This window comes from Girardinichthys multiradiatus, chromosome 5, assembly GCF_021462225.1.
Source record: "Girardinichthys multiradiatus isolate DD_20200921_A chromosome 5, DD_fGirMul_XY1, whole genome shotgun sequence".
NCBI lineage: Eukaryota > Metazoa > Chordata > Actinopteri > Cyprinodontiformes > Goodeidae > Girardinichthys > Girardinichthys multiradiatus.
Genome location: NC_061798.1, coordinates 53254685 through 53275893, shown reverse-complemented (window position 1 = coordinate 53275893; position 21209 = coordinate 53254685). Strand labels below are relative to the sequence as shown.

The 21209-nt window shown below is 43.6% G+C and overlaps 2 protein-coding genes across 2 annotated transcripts; one reads left to right on the top strand and one right to left on the bottom strand.

Annotated features, from left to right (window-relative positions):
* Window positions 1–13: 13 nt before the first annotated feature.
* Window positions 14–11474, bottom strand: LOC124868145 (serine/arginine-rich splicing factor 7-like). The gene is made up of 8 exons (XM_047364987.1): window positions 11321–11474; window positions 9707–9887; window positions 9452–9631; window positions 9321–9383; window positions 9150–9248; window positions 9040–9075; window positions 8912–8956; window positions 14–207 (listed from the first exon to the last, which is right to left on the bottom strand). Exons 1-8 carry the CDS (start codon window positions 11346–11348, stop codon window positions 171–173), a joined length of 669 nt encoding a protein of 222 aa, XP_047220943.1. The 5' UTR covers window positions 11349–11474; the 3' UTR covers window positions 14–170.
* A 5969-nt stretch (window positions 11475–17443) lies between these two features.
* On the top strand, window positions 17444–20061 carry gemin6 (gem (nuclear organelle) associated protein 6). Its single transcript, XM_047364990.1, has 2 exons — window positions 17444–17697; window positions 19004–20061. Exons 1-2 carry the CDS (start codon window positions 17555–17557, stop codon window positions 19401–19403), a joined length of 543 nt encoding a protein of 180 aa, XP_047220946.1. The 5' UTR covers window positions 17444–17554; the 3' UTR covers window positions 19404–20061.
* Window positions 20062–21209: the final 1148 nt, after the last annotated feature.

The following is a 21209-nucleotide window of genomic DNA, read 5'->3' as shown; positions in this document are numbered from 1 at the left end:
ACATTCACACAGGTTTGAATGATAAACCTTTATTAACAGATCATTGCAGAAAGTAAACTGCTGACAAACCAACACAGGCTGATCAGAAACCAATAATCACTAATTAATAATCACAAAGCTGCTACACAACAGAGTGAGTTCATACAAAACATCAGAGAACAAACAGGAAGTCAGTTGTTGTCAGCAGGAGTCCTGGAGGCCGAGCGACTGGAGAGAAAGACAGAGAGAGAAACAATCATTTACAACATGGAGAGAGAGGGTAGCCCTGAATGCTATCATTGATTTATAGATAGATTACAGTGGGGGATTTTAACATTCACTGAAAACGATAGCCTAAATGTAGTCTTTAATGTTATCCACTGGCTTTGCTCAAAATTACCACAGACCTACCCACTCCTGTCTTCATATTCTGGACCTTGTGCTGACATACAGCAGCAAGTGTGAAGAAATAATATTTTCTCACAACCCTGTCCTGTGTGACAAATCTTCAAAAACCTTTGGGTTTAATGTAACCAAATAATCTGCCTGCAAAAGCATTAGCTTCATCTAAACCTCCAACTTTTAAGACCCAATCCCAACCAAATTATTTAAAGAACTGTTCCCTTTGATTTGCGCCCCTATTTTAAATATGATTAACCTATCCTTAGTAAATGGATCAGAACCACAGGCTTTTAAGGTAGCTGTAATTAAACAATTACTTCAGAAGCCTTTGATTGATCAAGATGACTTAATAAATGACAGACCTATATCCAATATTCCATTCTTATCTATAACTCTTGAAAAAAATGGTTGCTAATCAAATGTGTGAGCATTTAGACAGTAATCATCTGTTTGAAGAGTTTCAGCTGTCCCTGGTTGGAGTCCCGACCCCGGACACCTGTGCTGCATGTCTTCCACCTCTATACACCCACTTCCTGTTTGGCTACTTTTGAAAAAATAACAAGAATAAAAGGACAGAAGTTGTCACCTATGGCCCAGAGTCTTTGGAAAACAAACTGCTTAGTCAATCATTTACCTTTTATGGCATTAAACTGGCCTGCAGTTATGAAGTAAAAAACCTTGACATTTTCTTTAACTAGGACAAGTCATTTAAATCCCACACCATATCATATTTCTCATATTTTAGCTTCCCTTCATTGGCTCCCTGTTAAATCCAGAATAGAATTTAAAATTCTCCTCCTCACATATAAAGCCCTTAATGATCTAGCTCCATCATACATCAGAGATCTGATTGGTCCATATGTTCCTAACAGAGCACTTTGTTCTCAGACTGCAGGTTTACTGGTGGTTCCTAGAGTCTCTAGAAGTAGAATGGGAGGCAGATCCTTTAGTTATCAGGCTCCTCTCCTGTGGAACCAGCTCCCAGTTTTAGTCCGTGAGGCAGACACCCTGTCTACTTTTAAGGCTAGGCTTAAAACTTTCCTTTTTGATAAAGCTTATAGTTAGAGTGGCTTAGGTTATCCTGAGCTATCTCTGTAGTTATGCTGCTATAGGCTTAGTCTGCTGGAGGACATAATGACCACTTTCACTCTCTTTGCTACATTCTCCTACTAGCCTACAGTTATGCATTATATGCATATCGCTGAGAATTAACTCTATGTTCTCTCTCTTTTTTGTTCTTTCATAGCTGTGGCATTTTCCTGGAGGGGTCATCAACTGAGCTATTGCTGCCAAACCTTCATGTTCTCCTTCTGTAACCGATACACTGCTCCCTGTCCCTCTGTGATTAACCCTGTCTCTTCTCTCAAACCAGCTAAAGGACCTACTAGTTTAATTAACAGTGCTTCTGCGTTTATTGTGTATGCTTTGTCTTCTCTAACCACCAGTTGGTTGTGGTAGATAGATGCTCACACTGAGTCAGGTTCTTGTTCTGTTGGAGGTTAAAAGGGGGCTTTTCCTTTCCAGTGCCACATGCATAATTAGTACTAAGGATTGCTGCAAAGTCAGCAACATGACGCCATCGGCTGGAATTCCTTAGATAAAAAAACGTTTTTCCCTAATTAGAATAATAAGCTGAACTCGATTGCATTATTTCAGAACTAGGCTTGAATTGGAATGTAACCGATTTTGAATATGTCTGTGTAATAGCATTGAATTGACTTTATATTTCTGTAAATAAACTGAATCGGTTTGCAGTGATGGAAATAATACTGTTATATAAACAATTAAATAAACAGCATTAGTTTTTTCAGTAAAGAGGTATCAAACTAATTACTTCTTCCATCGATACAACACCGTTACCAACAGTTCAATGGAGCGTGCTATAAACTAAAGCTACTCATTGCAGCTCTTGTCATCAGTTGTGGCTCACAGCCACAGGAGCTAAGCTTGTTTCCTTTGGTGAAGGGAGGACAACAGGTGAGACAAACTAGCGGATGTAAGCTGCAACAATACCAGGACTGGACAGAAAGATTGAGATTTCAAAGTAGAAGTACAGACACTACTTTATTCTCCTTGAGGTAAAAAGGCAAGAACACACATGTGAAGTGTACGTTATGTCCCAGAGCAAGTGTTTGTCCACGTCTGTTGTAAGCAACTCTAATTTAATGAAGCATCTTTTATTGGCACACAGTTCAATAGAACTAGTGGCCAAAAACATCGTTGTTGACCCTGTTGATAATAGCAGGCCAGGTGTGGCTAACGTGAGCTCTGCTAACAAAGAAAGACAAGACGCCGTGCCGTTCAAACAGCTAAAGCTGGATTTTTTTGCTGACAGACTGAAAACAGAAAGGAGTGATAGGCTGGTATGTTGTTGAAAACATACTCCTGTTATCAACAGTTCACCCCGACTCCTTCAGAGCCCTCATTGGCAAAATACCGCAAAAAGACATTTTCTAAATATATAGATGCCGAGTACGCTAAAATAGATGCCGAGGTCAAAAGGGGATTTGAAGAATTAGAATATGTCTCTACTAATGCAGACAATTGGACTGCATATAATAAAAGCCATCTTGGAGTAACTGCCCATTAGATACATTCACATAGCATGAAAAGAAGGAAAGCAGCCCTGGCATGCAGATGATTTCAAAGCCGTCATACTCATGACAGTATTGCAACTGAGCCTGACAACATTCAATCATCCTATGGCGTATCCCTCCAAATAACATCAATTGTCACGGATAAAGGCTCTAAATTTCCAAGGCCTTCAAAAAGGACCAGCCTGTGGAGGAGGATGAGTCTGGGAATGGAATGACAAAGATGAGGTGACTTTTATGAACATTAATGATGTCTTGCAAAACAGTGTTGGTGATAATTATGATGTTGTATTTACTTTGCCGCCACATCAGAGACCTTAAACCTTGTTTCATGTACTGATGTTGACAAGGGGATACTGTCAAGATCAGAAACAAAAGCGATATACAGAAGTGCTACGACAAAAAGCATGGCCTTATGGAACAAAGCTAGCCGTTCAACTGTGGCTGCAGAGACTGTCGATGATGATATTGCAAGGAAGCTGCTGGTCCCTTGCAGTACAAGATGGAACTCATTTTATGATGCTGAGATGCCAATAGTTGAACTGAACACCATCTCCTCCAAGTTTGGTTCGAAAGCCATCACAGAAGTGGCGCATCAGTTCCTCAGGGAGTACTGTATGGTAATGAAGCCACTGACAGTAGCCTTAGACATTCTTCAAGAGGAGGACGACTGTTTCCGTGGCGCACTCCTAACCACATCGGAGACATTGACGTTCAAGACCCTGGACCTGAAGAGTGATCTGCAAATCCTCGTTGACCTTCCAGAGGCAGTTGTTACAGTAAGAACTAGTGTTTATTCTTAAATACAAAAAATACATCTATACATAATAAAAATGTACAATATAAAATAAAATACATTTATAAAAGTACTCAATGTTTAATGCTGTGTGTGTGTGGATAGTCAGTATAATTCTTCCTTTGCATTATGGATCACTGCAGGCAATCAAAGGAAGATTTGCAGAGGTGCTGGAAAGCGAGAATGCCATCTTGGCTGCTGTGACTCTGCCCAGGTTTAAACTACGTTGGCTGCAGACGAAGGACAGGAAGGAGGTTCTCTGGCCAGAAGTTTGAAAAGCTTTTAAGATACAATCACTGGCTTAAGGGGTAAGATGGTCACGGCAGATAACTGGGTTATCTGGCTGGGTGGAGGAATGAATCCATCCATGCATGGATGGATGGATGTTAAGAAAGAGTGTATGTATGGACAGATGCTGCTTTAAAAGTACTTCATATTGTTAAAGTGTTAACTGCTATCTGGTAGACATACTGTTTCTCAAGGTAAAAAAGTAAAGTGTTATACTGTGTATTGTTATGATGAAGAAAATACTTGGAAGTACAATGTCTACCAGTTTTGGTCTGTTGAGGTGGAATAAAAGTTCGGTTTAAGTACTTGTCTACATTTTTCAACTTTGTGCAACTGGTTTGTGAAACCTTAGAAAAAAATCTAAATTGGCAGACATATTTAAACTTAAAAAAAGTAACGCAATAGTTACTTTCCCTGTTAACTAGTTACGTTCATAGTGGATAAACTCAGTTACTTTTTGAGAGAAGTAACTAGTAACTATTACTTTTTTTAAGTAAAATCCCAAACACTCTTGGTGTGTCTTGTAAAGTGCCTTAAGACAACATTTATAGTGAATAATATAAATGAACTGAATTGAATCAATTTCTGGGCTATATATGTATAACATAGCAAGATTTTTCTCATGCAACATTAAAATCATTCTTGCCAGTATCAATATCAATTTCTACAGCAGCTATTACTTGTCTGCATACAATTTGCTAGGGGCTGAGTTTTTCCAAATGCTGCTGATAAATCACTCACTGTAACGGTCACTGCCCACCTGGAAAACTGGTAATCGTAGTTAAAGCGAGAGGCAGCTTCATGGCAACAGAAAGAAATGAAGCCACTAAAGGAGCTGTTACTAATGTTTTATGTTTTTGTAGAAAGTACTCCTGGATCAGTGCTTCTTTGTTCTCTTTGTGTCTCTGCTCTGTTCTCTCAAACCCCCAGTCGGTCGTGGCAGATGGCCGCTCACACTGAGCCTGGTTCTGGTTCTGCTGGAGGTTTCTTCCTGTTAAAAGGGAGGTTTTCCTCTCCACTGTCGCTACATGCATGCTCAGTATGAGGGATTGCTGCAAAGTCAACACCAGTGACTGTCCACTGTCTCTACATCCTCATCCAGGAGGAGTGAATGCTGCAAGTCACTGACTGGATGTAATCTGCTGGGTTTCCTTAGATAGAAAAACTTTTTATCCAATTTGAAGAAATAACTGAATCTGACTGAACTGTTCAATGGTTACGATTAACTGGAATGTATGAACCTGACTTGGAACCTGGATGATTGGATTGAATTATTTTTGTAAAGAGCCTTGAGACGACATGTGGTGTGAATTAGAGCAATAGAAATAACTGAAGTGAAATTAAAACACCCAGCTCAACATCCCAGCCTCCACCTGTCAGTGGATCAACAGCTTCCTGACGGACCGACAGCAGCAGGTGAGACTGGGGAGCATCTTCTCCCGATCCAGATCAATAAGTACTGGTTCCCCCCAGGGGTGTGTTCTATCCCCACTCCTCTTCTCTCTGTACACAAATGACTGCACCTCATCGGACTCGTCCATGAAACTCCTGAAGTTTGCAGATGACACCACTGTCATTGGACTGATCCAGGACGGTGATGAGTCTGCATACAGACAGCAGGTGGATCAGCTGGTACACTGGTGGAGTCAGAACTACCTTGAACTGAACCCACTCCTGACTGTGGAAATGGTGGTGGACTTTCGGAGAACACCACCCCCATACACCACCCTCACCATCCTCAACAACACTATCGGCTGTGGACCACTTCAGGTTCCTAGGAACCACCATCTCTGAGGACCTGAGATGGTCTTCACACATAGACAATGTTCAGAAGAAGGTCCAGCAGAGACTGTACTTCCTGAGGCAACTCAAGAAGTTTAACCTCCCTCAGGAGCTGCTGGTCATCTTCTCCACTGCCATCATTCAGTCTGTCCTGTCTTCATCCATCTCAGTGTGGTTTGGATCATCCACCAAACAGGACAGGTCCAGACTGCAACGAATAATCAGGACTGCAGAGAGAATAATCAGAGCTGACCTTCCCTCCATCCAGGACTTATACAGGTCAAGGGTCAGGAAAAGAGCTGCTAAAATCTCTGCAGACCCCACACACCCTGCACATAAACTGTTCAGAGCTTTACCTTCCTCCGGCGCTATAGAGCACTGTCAAGTCAAGTTTATTTATTTAGCGCTTTTCAGCAACAAGGCATCAAGGCGCTACACATGAAGAAAAACTTCACAATGATACAGAAAATCAAACAGAGATCATTTCAAAAATATAGAGAATAGAATAATTGATAAGGAAATGAAAGGAAAATTGGACTGAAAACTTTAATGTTCAGATGGCCCAGTCAAAGGCCACTCTAAACAAATAAGTTTTTAATCTTGATTTGAAGCAACTTAGGGTTTTGGCGCTTTTACAGTTTTCTGGCAGTTTATTCCAGATTAGTGGAGCATAAAATAAGCTGCTTCTCCATGTTTGGTTCTGGTTCTGGTTCTGCAGAGTAGATTTGAGCCAGAAGACCTGAGAGGTCTGGGTGGTTGATCCACTGACAAGTCTGTAATGTATTTTGGTGCTAAGCCATTCAGTGATTTATAGACTAACAGAAGTATTTTAAAGTCTATTCTCTGAGCTACAGGGAACCAGTGTAGGGACTTTAGAACCGGGCCGATGTGCTCCACTTTCTTAGTTCTAGTGAGGACGCGGGCAGCAACGTTCTGGATCAACTGCAGCTGTCTGATCCACTTTTTAGGCAGACCTGTGAAGACACCGTTGCAGTAATCAATTCTACTAAAGATGAACGCATGAATTAGTTTTTCAAGGTCCTGCTGAGACATTAGTCCTTTAATCCTGGAGATGTTCTTTAGGTGATAGAAGGCCGACCTTGTTACTGTCTTTATGTTCCTCTGAAGGTTCAGGTCTGAGTCCATCACTACATCCAGGTTTGTGGAGCATAATATTCCTTTAATCCTGGAGATGTTCTTTAGGTGATAGAAGGTCGACCTTGTTACTGTCTTTATGTTCCTCTGAAGGTTCAGGTCTGAGTCCATCACTACACCCAGGTTTCCAGCCTGACTGGTGGTTTCTAGCTGTATTAACTGAAGCTGTGTGCTAACTTTTAAACGCTCTTCCTTTGGTCCAAAGATTATTACTTCAGTTTTGTTTTGATTCAGCTGAAGATAATTTAGGCCCATCCATGCATTGATTTCTTCTAAGCATTTACCCAGCGCTTGAATGGGTTCATAGTCACCTGGTGACATCGTAACGTATAGCTGTGTGTCGTCTGCATAGTTATGATAACTTATGTTGTTGTTTATTAAAATCTGAGTTAGGGGGAGCATGTAGATATTGAATAGGAGGGGCCCTACGATGGACCCTTGGGGAACGCCACATGTGATTTTTGTGTCTCTGATGTAAAGTTACCTACTGACACAAAATATGTCCCTGTCCTTCAAGTAGGATTTAAACCAGTTGAGTGCTGGACCAGAAAGGCTGACCTGTCTGCTAAAACCAGCCTCCACAGAGACAGTTTCTTCCTCCAGGCTGTTTCTCTGATTAACTCTGACAGTCAGAACTCCAGAACAACACCAGGCATGATTGGACTGATCCCACATTATATTCTATTTGAAAGTCACTCTGTTTATATGTACATTTAAAAAGATATTCTTTGTTACTGAGAGCAAAGTGGACCGGAGTCAAATTCCCAGTTTGTCTGAACAAACTTGGTAATAAAGATGGTTCTGATGACCAAGTGTTCAGTCAGAGGTTTTATATTTATTACTGAAGGACTTCTTTGCAAAGGGAAAAACAACCATTAAAAGCCAGCCACTGGTTTTACTGAGTCATCGTGGAAGAGAGAGATGTCGGCTCGTTGCTACCAAACTGGCTCCGTGTTTGTGAAAGCTACAGTTTAGTTGATAATCTTATAAAAGGGAGAAAAGTTTGGAAACCCAGGGGGACTGTGGGGTGTTGCACAGCTAAGTCTGTCAGCCCCATGGAGACAGTAAGGTTCCTCCTTTTTAGGAGCCGACGTTTCTTCTTTGGGCGTCTCTTGCAGCCCAAGCAGTAGGGTAAGGATTTACCTGCTCTCTCAGCTTTAGTTCACAAGTAAAAAGAGTACACCTTAAGGCTTTTGCGTGGTTGCTTTATATAGAGATTGTTCAGCCACATTCCTCTTGATTCATCATCTTGGAAACTGATGGAAAATAATCAACTGATCACATGAAGTATCCATCCTTACACACCAGCTGAGGCCACAGGTTAAGCTACATCCGATAAAAGGTGTAGCCATAAACGGCACCAAACGTGGGCTTCATTTGGACTTCTCTGAGCTTCAACAGGACATGTCCATAGGATGGTCATAACAGACAAAAAAGAAATTTAGCTGAACTGCAAACCAGGGATTCAAAGATACAGCTCAATACAAACCAAAACCAAGCGCTTTGCTGCACATGTTGATAGCTGATAGTAGAATACAACCAGGAGCCCCAGCTCCACACCTGCAACTGGTAATCTGACTGGTATACTGGTAATCTGACTGGTATACTGGTAATCTGACTGGTATACTGGTAATCTGACTGGCAGACTGGTAATCTGACTGGTATACTGGTAATCTGACTGGTATACTGGTAATCTGACTGGTAATTTGGTAACCTGTTCATGTCAGCACATGTTCCGGTTTAAGGAACCTGGTACAGTTTTCTGGTTCTGCATGATCTCGGAATGAAACGTTAAATGTTCTGTAGTGTGTGGGTGAATGTAGGCGTGGCCACAGCTGTGCAGGTTGTAGGATGTGGGTGTGGCTTCAGGAGTTCAGTCTTTTCTCCTAATCAGAACAAAAACCTGTGGTCTCACCTTCTGACCTGGGATCCGGAATGAGAACGACCCATCGACCCTGATCTGCAGAGAGACGATGTCATCTTCACTGTAACATTTTTAAAGGTAAACTGCACACTGAGCATGCTCAGAAAAGCCACACCTACCTGCTGCGGCACTTAGAGACAGACCGGGACCTGGATCTGAAGAGCAAAACAAAGGTGGTGAACGGGTGACTGTGACATCACTGTAACAACATCACAGCACTTAAACCCACCTAGACCTTCCAGGAGAGCCAGACCGGAACCTTCTGGGTGAGCCAGACCTGGATCTTCTGGGAGAGCTGGACCTGGATCGACGAGGAGAAGACCTGGATCTGATGACATCAGAAAAGTTAGAGCCTGATTCTAACATTCTGACACCGGACTGACTGGTCAGCTGAACTTACCTTCTCCCTCGGCTCCGGCTGCGACTCCTGCTGCGGGAGTACCGCCTCCCACGGGACCGGGACCTGAAGAGGCTCACATTATTAAAAGTGAAGCAGACAAATCATGTTATCTTACTGTTGTGCCACATTACCTGCTCCTGTTGCCACGGCGGCCGTAGCGGTGGCAGTCGTAGGCGTAGTGACCTTTCTGTCCGCACTCATAACACTTGTCGTCAGGATCAAAGGGTCGGCGTGGGGGCGGCCTCTCGTATCGAGAGCGCCGGGGCATCCCGTTGGACGGTTCGACTCGGACTCGGCTGCCGCAGATCACCCTGAAACATGACAAAATCAAGTCAGTCAGAGGGAGTCGCTCAGAGCTCACCTGTGCTCATGTTTGTGACACCGACTTCCCATCCAGCCCTCGGACCGCGTCCTCAGCATCTCTGGAATCCTCGAACTCCACGAAGGCGAAGCCTGGAGGGTTCCTGGCGATCCAGACTGTTCTGAGGGGCCCATAGTACCCAAAGGCTCGCTCCAGTTCAGCTTTTCCTGCCCCTGTCCCCAGGTTCCCCACGTACACCTTTGATTCTGCATCAGACAGGTGAGTAGGTCAGGTGGGAGGAGCAAACAGGTCCAACAGCCAAACAGAGGACAGACACAGAAACTAACATTGAGAGTTCATCCCAGCAACACTGCTTCTTTGTTATGAGGTTCCTGCTGGCCTGAACACTCAACATATCAACACCGGACCAGGAGGAGTGTTTGTTACCCAGAATCCCCAGCTGCTACTGACTGGAGGCCAGGAGGTAACGGATCTCTAAAAACAGAAGCTTCATTTTAGATCATACAACTTGAATCAGAGAAAGGTTCTGTTTTACTCAGTCAAAACCAACAGCTGGTGAGTTCTTTAGCTCAGACCCATCGCCACAAATAATGCAGCAGAAAAACGGGAAGCAGCTTTTATCTCAGACTTTGGATTGAGTTCTGTTGCTTGTCCGGCCGGTCCCTTTTTAAGACCCAACCCTTGAAAAAAACGTCAGGAATCACAAGCTGTTTTCCTCAACGGATCATCTCCAGATGTTCCAGTATCTAACCCTAACCCTCTTCTCTGAATCCCACATTCATCCTGGCAAAAATGCTCACAGGAATCATTCGACACCTGGACGACTGATGGGGCTATTCAAAACTGTCTTTTACCCAAAGCAGGAAAAGACAGTGAGAAGACGGAGAACAGAACCTGGACAGGCTGAGGTGCAGAGAGTACGTGTCCAGGCAGGTTCACAGTAAGAATGGGCAAATCATTTCAAGCAAATTTAGTTTACAAGTGGCACTTAAACACACCATTATGAACCATCTGCATGTGCAGCTCCAGAAATCACTGCAGAACCTCATACAGTAATGAACTGATCTCACGCACTGGGTGGAAGACAAGAATAAGACAGAACCACTAATCTGCTGAGATCCTTGAAGAAGTTTCCTCCGACCAAAAATCACAGCATCATCTAAACAGGGACAGAAGATTGAGACCTTCTCAGCTTCCAAACCAGGAGTCTATTATCTATAATAATTTGTACTAAAGTAAAATAACTTGTGCTAATGTCCTATTATCATAAATAATAACAAAACAGGCATCTTTGTTCAAATTGGAGGGCTCAGAAGCTGCTTTTTCCATGACTATCTCAGCTTGTTGCTGTAATTTCCGGTTAACCTGTAGGTGGCAGTATCCTCTGAGCGGTTAGCCACAGAGCGAACTAGACTCCGTTTTAATTCCTGCTGATTTAACTACTTCCTTATGCTAATCAAACTCATAGATCAATATTTCTGATGAGATAAACCAAACACGAAGAAGAACACCTGGGGACACGTGCGGCAGGTACAACAGTGACGTCACAGAAGAGGGCTAGCCGTTAGCTCCGGTTATAGCTCGCTAGCTGCAAAAACTCTACTGAACCACCTAGTGGGGGTGCAGCGGAAGGTTCTATAGAACGGTACCGATTCAAAAAGAAGTCAGAGCGGGTTACCTCCTCCGTAACGCCCGAAACGGGACATTCTGACACAGAACTGTTCTGATCGATCCGCGATCAGGTTAGCTCTCCTGCTAGCTGCTCACTGATCCTGCGCAGGAAACAAAGCACGGATCTTCCGGTTGGACTTCCAACGTAAACGTTTGGTTAGAAGAGGCTTTTATTTTGAAAGGTTTGTCGTCGTACAGATGGGGAACTAAGTGGCATAGTTCTGCTCATTAAAAGTTTATTTCATTTTAAATCTGTTTATCTGTCTGTTCAATCTGGTTTTAAACTGGTTTTAAGCTCCTGTTCAGATGGAACGGTTTTAAACTGACTTATGTCCTTCAGTTTAGTTTAATTAATTCAGTTGGATTCTGGTTAAATAACTTGGTTTAATTCTGGTTGTGTCCAGAACCTGGTTCAGAATATTGAATATTGCTGCTGTCGATGTATCTGATGTTATCATAGAGCTTGTTTTGGTAGGTCGAGATTTGAACTTGTCACCTGGTGAACGGACAGATGTCCCTCAAGGTCCTCGGTTAAATAGCCTGTTGAAGATCCTATGTTGAAATGCTACTTTATATAAATTGTGATTAAAAAGGGATAAAATGCTAAAGTCTGTGAGTCACAGACAAATCCAGAGCTGATTTAAGGATAAGCATAACAGATGTGCTAAAATATGCTTCACATGGATTCATAGCATCTGCACTGTTAATATACTTTAATACATGTTAAATTAATCCCAAAAAGTAGATGGAGATTCAAAAAAGATTTTTGGAAATTTAATGCTGCCAGACTGGAGGATGGGGGTTGTTTTAACATAATCTAAAATATTATTTTAAAAACCCAAATATCAGCAGACTATTGGTAGGTGCTGCAGACGCTGGAAATATTTCAATAAATTCTGATGAAAGCAACAAAGAAAAGAATGAGGCTCGTTTGGTGCAGGATGTAAACCATCTGCAACAAACGTTAAACAACAGAAGGTCAAATTTAAATGAAGACACTATCAATAAAGGAATAGAATAACACTGTAAATTACATTTAATTTCAGAAATGATGTTGAATTCACTGATCATAAAGATATCTGTGAAGAAATGTTATTAAAACAACAAAGGAACATATTCAACAAACGGATGCAGCAGAAAGAGGATAGAGACATCAGAGCAACTTCATAAACTAGTAGCAATAGTAGTACTCGTAGTAAATTTCATTGTCATTATTTGTTGCGTACAACAAAATATAAATAGTTAAGTAATGAGTAATAATGATAAAACAGAAAGAAAACAATCGAGAATCTTTTATTGTACTTAATTGTTCACACATAATATAAATTTGCATCAAATGCAGAGTCTTCTGACTTTGTCAAGTTTATTAAAAGCTAGCGAGACCCAACTGATTTGCAAAAATTCTTGAAATTTCCAACTGCCTGATGAAAAAGTGAAAAGGCAAAATGTCTTTTTTCAGCCCAACGGTTTTGGGTTCTAGGATTATATGGACAATGTAAAGGTTCCGTTACAAGAACTAGGTGGTCCATATACTGAGCAGAACACTAATTCAGTTCAATTCAGTTTTATTTATATAGCATCAATTCACAACACATGTCGTCTCAAGGTTCTTCACAACAGTCAGGTTCATACATTCCTATTAATCGTAACCATTGAACAGTTCAGTCAGATTCAGTTATTTATTCAAATTGGATAAAAAGTTTTTCTATCTAAGGAAACCCAGCAGATTGCATCCAGTCAGTGACTTGCAGCATTCACTCCTCCTGGATGAGCATGTAGAGACAGTGGACAGTCACTGGTGTTGACTTTGCAGCAATCCCTCATACTGAGCATGCATGTAGCGACAGTGGAGAGGAAAAACTCCCTTTTAACAGGAAGAAACCTCCAGCAGAACCAGAACCAGGCTCAGTGTGAGCGGCCATCTGCCACGACCGACTGGAGGTTAGAGAGAACAGAGCAGAGACACAAAGAGAACAAAGAAGCACTGATCCAGGAGTACTTTCTATGGGAAGGAAAAGTAAATGTTAATGGATGTAGCTCCTTTAGTCGTTTCATCTAGAAAGAAAGAACAGATAAACTCTGATCCAGTTTTCAAGGTTAGAGTCTGAAAGAGAGAACATAGAGTTAGTTACAGTAGAAGCTCAGCAGTAGCCATGTCTAGGAGAGAGAAAGGTTTAAACACTGAAAGACAGGACTATGTGGATCATCTGTAGAAAGTGAGCATTAAGTCGTTGCCAGCAGAAGCTCAACTGATGTCCCCCTGGTCCAAAGACGACAACTTCTGTCTTCTCTGAATTTAAAAGCAGAAAATGTAAAGTCATCCAAGTTTTTATATCTTCCAGACATGCTTGTAGTCTATCTAACTGGTTGGGTTCATCAGGATTTATGGATAAGTAAAGCTGAGTATCATCAGCATAACAGTGAAAATGTATCCTATGGTGCCTGATCATTGTCGTGTTCCAATGTTTTGTGGGTTCTTTAATAACCAAGCTCATTGCTTACGCTTAAGGATGGTAATTTATTAACAGCATGTAGCTGATTTCTTCAGGACTTCTAAAACAATATAGCATTTTATGTATCGCAGTGCCCCCTGGTGCCTGCTCCCAGTCCCACAACTGAACATAGCCAAATGTTATTGGCTTCTATCATCACAATAATTTGACCTATTGGAAGCATATATATAGTAAAGAGAATTGGCCCAAGTACTGAACCCTGTGGTACTCCACAATTAACCCTGGAGTTTAAAGATGATTTATCATTTACATGAACAAACTGGAATCTGTCAGACAAATAAGATTGAAACCATCTAGCTATGGCAAATCTGGATGAAATAAATACTGAAGACAGGGGCTCAGATGTTTCAGGCATTAGGGCAGGTTCATAAACACCTTAAAAGCAGCTCTGACCTCATAAAGGTCTTCAGCTCATGTAGCAAGTTGCTGAATTAAAGAAAACACTTTTTACAAAAGATCAAGAGGAACAACTGAGAAAAGGAGAAACTGGAAACAGAGTCAGCAACTGATGCTAAGCTAAACCCCTCAGCGTGTGACTCCAAGCCAGGGCTCTGCGACCTGTTGCTCCTAATAACTTTGGCCCAAAATGAAATATGAAATGAATATGAAAAAATGCCAAATAAGGATAAAAATCATAGTTATCAAATATTGCAATAAAAAACAAAGACAAATATTTAGGAGTTTTAATTTAGGAACAATATCCAGTATAAAAAATGATATTCAGATTAAATAATCAGAATCAGAATCAGAATCAGAAAAGCTTTATTGCCAAGTACGTTTTTGGACATACAAGGAATTTGTTTTGGCGTAGTCGGTGCAATACAGTACAAATTAAACAGTATAAACATATCTACAATATAATATAAATATAAGTGCACAGTTTTAAGTGAGTGAGAGTAAATATAGAGCAGTATAAGATGCAAGAGCAATACAACAGTGCAGGTGATCATTGTGCAAGTAAAGCAGGAGTCCAAGCTGAGCGTTAATGTAACTCATAGAGTTACAGGTTACAGGTGTCCTGTCAGCAAAAAAAGGGGGGGTGTGGGTGAAAGGGACAGTGTCAGGGTGGTTTCCGGGCTTTGTTAACAAGGCTGGTGGCAGATGGGAAAAAACTGTTCTTGTGGCGTGAGGTTTTGGTCCGGATGGACCGCAGCCTCCTGCCAGAGGGGAGAGTCTCAAAGAGTCTGTGACCGGGGTGGGAGGGATCAGCCAGAATCTTCCCTGCCCGCTTCAGGGTCCTGGAGGTGTACAGTTCCTGGAGCGACAGTAGACTGCAGCCAATCACCTTCTCAGCAGACCGAATGACACGCTGCAGCCTGCCCTTATCCTTGGCTGTAGCAGCGGCGTACCAGATGGTGATGGAGGAGGTGAGGATGGACTCAATGATGGCTGTGTAGAAGTGCACCATCATAGTCTTTGGCAGGTTGAATTTCTTCAGCTGCCGCAGGAAGAACATCCTCTGCTGGGCTTTCTTGATGAGGGAGCTGATGTTTGGCTCCCACTTGAGATCCTGGGAGATGATGGTTCCCAGGAAGCAGAAAGATTCCACAGTGTCAATTGTGGAGTCACAGAGGGTGATGGGGGCAGGTGGGGCTGGGTTCTGCCTGAAGTTCACAACCATCTCCACTGTCTTTAGAGCGTTGAGCTCAAGGCTGTTCTGGCTGCACCAGTCCAACAGATGGTCCACTTCCCATCTGTACGCGGACTCGTCACCATCAGAGATGAGTCCGATCAGGGTGGTGTCGTCCGCAAACTTCAGAAGCTTGACAGACTGGTGACTGGAGGTGCAGCTGTTGGTGTACAGGGAGAAGAGCAGAGGAGAGAGAACACAGCCTTGGGGGGAACCGGTGCTGATGGTCAGGGAGTCAGAGACGTGCTTCCCCAGCCTCACGCGCTGCTTCCTGTCAGACAGGAAGTCAGTGATCCACCTGCAGGTGGAGTCGGGCACACTCAGCTGGGAGAGCTTCTCCTGGAGCAGAGCTGGGACGATGGTGTTGAAGGCAGAGCTGAAATCCACAAACAGGATCCTGGCGTAGGTTCCTGTGGAGTCCAGGTGCCGGAGGATGAAGTGAAGGGCTAGGTTGACTGCATCATCTACAGACCTGTTGGCTCTGTAGGCAAACTGCAGGGGGTCCAGGAGGGGGTCGGTGATGTCTTTTAGGTGTGAGAGCACAAGGCGCTCAAAGGACTTCATCACCACAGAGGTCAGGGCGACGGGTCTGAAGTCATTAAGCCCTGTGGTCCTTGGCTTCTTGGGAACAGGGACGATGGTGGAGGACTTGAAGCAGGCTGGCACATGACATGTCTCCAGTGAGGTGTTAAAAATGTCTGTGAAGACTGGAGACAGCTGATCAGCGCAGTGCTTCAGGCTGGCTGGTGAGACAGAATCCGGACCAGCAGCTTTCCGGGGGTTCTGTCTCCTGAAGAGTTTGTTGACGTCCCTCTCCTGGATGGAAAGAGCCGTCCTCGGCGTGGGTAGGGGGCTGGTGGGGGTTGGAGGTGCCAAGGCCCCTCTTGAGGTTGGGGAGGTGGGGGTGGTGGATTGTGGCTGCAGCTGTTGGGGGGCGTCGTGGGAGATGGTTGCAGGACTGTCCCTTTGTCTTTCAAAGCGGCAGTAGAACTCGTTCAGGTCGTTGGCGAGGCGTCGGTCGTTGATGGAGTGGGGGGCTTTCGGCTTGTAGTTGGTGATTTGCTTGAGCCCTTTCCAGACAGACGCAGAGTCGTTGGCTGAGAACTGGATTTGGAGCTTCTCAGAGTACAGTCGTTTGGCCTCTTTCACTGCCTTGCCAAACTTGTACTTGGCCTCTCTGTATATGTCTTTGTCCCCACTCCTGAAGGCCTCTTCCTTATCCAGTCTTAACCTTCTGAGTTTAGCTGTGAACCAGGGTTTGTCGTTGTTGTAACTCACCCTGGTGCATGATGGTACACAGCTGTCCTCACAGAAGCTGATGTAGGAAGTCACAGCCTCTGTGTACTCGTCCAGACTGTTGGTAGTAGTCCTGAACACATCCCAGTCTGTACAGCCTAAACACGCCTGGAGATTCTCCACAGCCTCACTGCTCCACTTCCTTGTCAGGCTAAACATTTAAAAAAATAATTAAAACAATTTTAATCTTATATTGAAAAACTTAACATCATTATGTAAGAAGGATTGAAATAGTTCATGTTGAATATTACTGATTTTGACCCAATTAACGGTACTATGAAATAAAATGCCGTTTATCTGAACATTTTTTGGTGTGATAGGAAAATCCATGGTTCTGAGTTTTTATTAAGATCCAACTTTAATATTTCCAAACTGGCCGTTAACCCGACCCTTTATCATTTTCATTAAAAAGCCCAAATCTTGTGCGATTATTGAGACAAATAAATAACCTGCTGTTCTCCTCTTCTGCCTTTTTTCTTTTCTTTACTTTGACTTTTTTATTGATCGATGTGCTGACTGTAACACAGTGCTGCTCAGTTGCAGAGAATCTGTACATAATGTTTATAAAATGTAACGTCTGGAATTTGCAGATAAAATTTCCATCCAGAGAAAAAAACAATTTGGGTTATAAAGCTCGTTGTTGTTGCTTTTCCCGGCCTGCAGGGGGCAGCAGAGGCTGGTTCAGTGCTATAAAGCGGAACACTTGTGGTTGCCGTGTTTCCTCCGGACGCTTGCAGAGCCGGTGCAACAGCAGTGCCTGTGTTTAGTAGAGGGCTCGTTATCGATTATTGATCAGAGGACCATGATGCAGTGCGGCTGGCTTCATTCAGGTCCGCAGCTGTGGCTCAGGTGTGTCCACAGAGAGGTGAGGGTGAAGGCGGGAAAAGAGCCGCAGGTGGAGGAGCACCGTGGGTGGCTGCTGACCGTGGACCCGGTGTCCCACAGGTGAGACACACCTTCTGTCCTGTCCCACTTTGATGTTTCAGATCATCTAAGAGAACCTGAGTAAAAATAAGATGTTTTTTAATCAAGATTTATTTATCAAGAACAAAAATTTCTCCAAACCAACCTGGCTCTGTGTGAAAAAGTAAGTACCCCCTAAACTTACTATCTGGTTGTTCCTCCCTTGGCATCAACAGCTACTATCAAGTAAGTGTTTGTTTTGACCAGCTCTGCTTTGCAGAAATGTTTTAAATCAGAGGATTTTCATTCATTAAGGCCCGTTTAGATCAACCTGCAGCATTTCAGCCAGACTTAAGTTCATACTTTGACTAGACCACTCCAAAACCTTCATTTAATCTTTCTTTCAAACTATTCAGAGTTGGACTTGCTGTTGTGGTTTGGATCATTGTCGTGCTGCAGAACCAAAGTGTGATTGGGTTTAAGGTCCTGTCCTAATGGTCGGACATTCTCCTAAAGGATTTTTTGCTAGAGTAAAACTTATGGTTCCATCAATTATGGCAAGTTTTCCAGGTCCTGAAGCTGCCATGCAGCCCAGACCATCACCCTACCACCACCATGTCTACCTGTAGGTAAAATGTTCTGAAATGTTATGTTAGTTTTACTCCAGATGTAACGTGACCCACTTCTTCCAATAAGCTCCACTTTTGTCTCGTCAGTCCACAGAACATTTTCCCAAAAGTCTTGAAGATCACCAGGACATTTTTTTTGGTAAATGTAAGACAGGCCTTTGTGTTCTTTTGGATCATCTGTGGTTCTGGACCTCTCCCCAGTCTCTCTTTCCTACTGTTGAATCATGACCTTTGACCTTAACTGAGAAAGTAAAGCCTGCAGAGCTTTAGATATTGTTCTGGGTTCTTCTGTGACCTGCTGGATGAATCATCGATGAGTTATTGGAGTAATTTTGTAGGTTAGCCGCTCCTGGGACCCTTTTCCACTGTTTTCTCCATGTGCGGATAACGGTTCTGGCTGTGGTTCTGAAGCTTTCGACGGTTCTGTAACCCTTTCTAGACTGGTGGATGTCACAAACTTTGTTTCTCATCTGTTCTTGATTTTCCTCAGGCTAGGGCATGATGTGTTGCTGTTTGCTTCGGGTTGTCAGCCAACACCAGAATAAATCTAAGAGAGTAACTCATTTTCACTCCAGATAATTGCGTTGAGCTCTTTGCAGCAATCCCTCCAGAGCAGCAGGTGGCGATAGCAGCTTTGTCTTCACAAAGATGTGTCCACAAAAAGAGTCGCACCTGGTTCTGTTTGATTCAAAATGATGTGGTTCTGCTTCTGTCTCCAGTGTGGTCCTGGTGAACTTCAGGGATGAAGGGGCATCGGTGCGTGTGGTTATGGGTCACGCTGTGGAACATGTGGAGGTTCTGAGGGAGGCGGACCGGGAGATGTCGGAGCGCCTCCGGTGCTTCCTTCCCCCAAAGACCATCAGCTTGGACCCTGAGGAGCTGGGGAGGAGGAGGTCCAGTGTCTGCAGGTGGCTCCAGAAGAACCGGGTTCCTGTGGAGGAGGACGGGAACGAGCTGAGAGTGGCGGGCGCTCTGACCATTAAGGCTCCATATGGACCTGAGGACTGCTGCAGCTCCAACCAGATCATCCTGGACCGAATCCAGAGACTGATTCAAGTCCAGCCCGACCCACATTCAGAGACTGATCCAAGTCGAACTGGAATCACATCCAGTAACTAATTGATTCGAGTCCACACTGACCCGTTTCCAGCCTGACTTGCATTCAGAAAATGAGCCAGGTCCAGCTGGAACCAGAGAATGATTCGAGAATGCACCACAGTGATACTGGGTCAGTCTGGATCTGGATCCTTTAGTCCTCATCAGGAGAACCACTTATTATTAAACGATCTTTAAAAGCGCCGTGCTTTAGGACGCCAAGTCCAGACAGGTTACTGGACCCCAGCCCTAGATACTTTCACCAGAGCCTCTCCTGAACAGAGCAAGTTTGGTGCCGCTCCTCGGAACATCGTCCGACTAACAGCTGTGGGTGTGTCCGTCTCTTTAGACGCGGGTCTGATGCCACTGATGTGTGTTGCCCTTTAAAATCTCCTAGGGCTGGAGCCCCACCCCCTCCTGCTGATCTCATCAAAACAGGTGATCATTAATCTGTTTGATTTGGATCAGAACACTTTCAGAAATGAAGCCACAGTGTTGATTAGCTTTATTGATCCTGGAACTTCCCTGGGCCGGGTTCTGTTTCTCCAGCCCAATGAACTCGAGGAGAGAGAGAACCAGCTGGCCGTGTTAAGGAACCACGGCCCAATTTCATGGACTGGGTTTGGAGAAGTGTCCTACTGGCGATGCGCAGCTGATCAAATAAATCTGTTTTCAGTAATAATCAAAGTGTTTGTCATGTTTTACTCTGATGTTCACAGGAAAGGGCAGATGAAATACAGCGCCCCCTGTGGGTGTCTGTGGTCAGCTGCAGGTCTGTTGATGGTCAGAGCAAAGCATCAACTGTATGAAACAGGAGAACTGTTTTTGTAGGTTCTGTTCAAACTCGAACTGGACCGGCACTGGAAAACGTTAGGAGCTGAAGTGTCTATTTATTTGGAAACACAAAAACCCAGAAGACATGAAGCCGCAGAGAACAGCAGGGGTTAAAAAGAGCGAGGGCTTTTATTGTGAAAATCTTCAGTTTTATATGGAAGACTCATTTAGTGTGTGGTTCTAACGAAGGTCCATTTAAATCCCTGAAGGTGCTGGTTGGTGGACAGAAACTGTAACATTTACTTGGTCATACATTGGTCAACTTTGTCCCCTCAAAGGTTTTCAACCAGGGGTTCTCTTGGTCTCGGTCGTTCTGGGTTCTGCTTGACCCAAGACCACAGAACATTTTTGTTCTTACGGCACCTTAGTGGGAAACTCCTGGCTGTAATTGAAATATAATCAAAGGTTTTTACTTTGAAAACTTTACCGCAGCCACCTGGGAGCCAGAAACATTCTCCAGTCCAAACGAAAGTCCTCCACCTGTGTCCTCCACCTTGGGCCTGCTGCTAATGAGAAGCAGTTCACATTTAGCTGCATGTTCTCTGGTTTTTCTGTTAGTTACCAGCTCTCCAGATTTGTTGGACCAGTGGCATTTTGTTCAGGTTCAGCTTACATACAACTTTGGGTTCTGAACTGAAAACGTTAGAAGCACCAGTTAGTCTGGAGCTCAGTCACAGCTAAACTTGCTAATGAGCCTCACCAACAACCAAATTAGTCTGCCTACAGAAGTATTCTTGAAATTGGGCTCTCATTGGTTGGTCTTGTTTTGGTCTCACTTCACTCAGTCTTGGTTTCTTCTGGTCTGTACTGGACTGGACTTGGGTTGGATGGTCTTGACAACTTGTTTGTTTCCTGGAGGTGTGATTTCTCCAAGAGGAACATTTAATATTGAAAGGCTCTTAGAACCAACATACTAGTGTTTTTAAGCAGGTAGTTCAGGAACCACAGCTGAAGCTTCAAGGTTCCACTGGTGGAACCTCCCTGCGTTCTATTCCC

Excerpts from the sequence above, each read along its gene's own strand:
- LOC124868145 (XM_047364987.1), bottom strand. The coding sequence starts at position 11,348 with ATGTCCCGTTTCGGGCGTTACGGAGGAG. Across the intron at positions 9,632-9,706 it reads GTCCGAGGGCTGGATGGGAA|GGTGATCTGCGGCAGCCGAG; the intron begins GTCGGTGTCACA and ends GTCATGTTTCAG. Across the intron at positions 9,076-9,149 it reads GGCTCTCCTGGAAGGTCTAG|ATCCAGGTCCCGGTCTGTCT; the intron begins GTGGGTTTAAGT and ends TTTGCTCTTCAG.
- gemin6 (XM_047364990.1), top strand. The coding sequence starts at position 17,555 with ATGATGCAGTGCGGCTGGCTTCATTCAGGTCCGCAGCTGTGGCTCAGG. Across the intron at positions 17,698-19,003 it reads GTGGACCCGGTGTCCCACAG|TGTGGTCCTGGTGAACTTCA; the intron begins GTGAGACACACC and ends TTCTGTCTCCAG.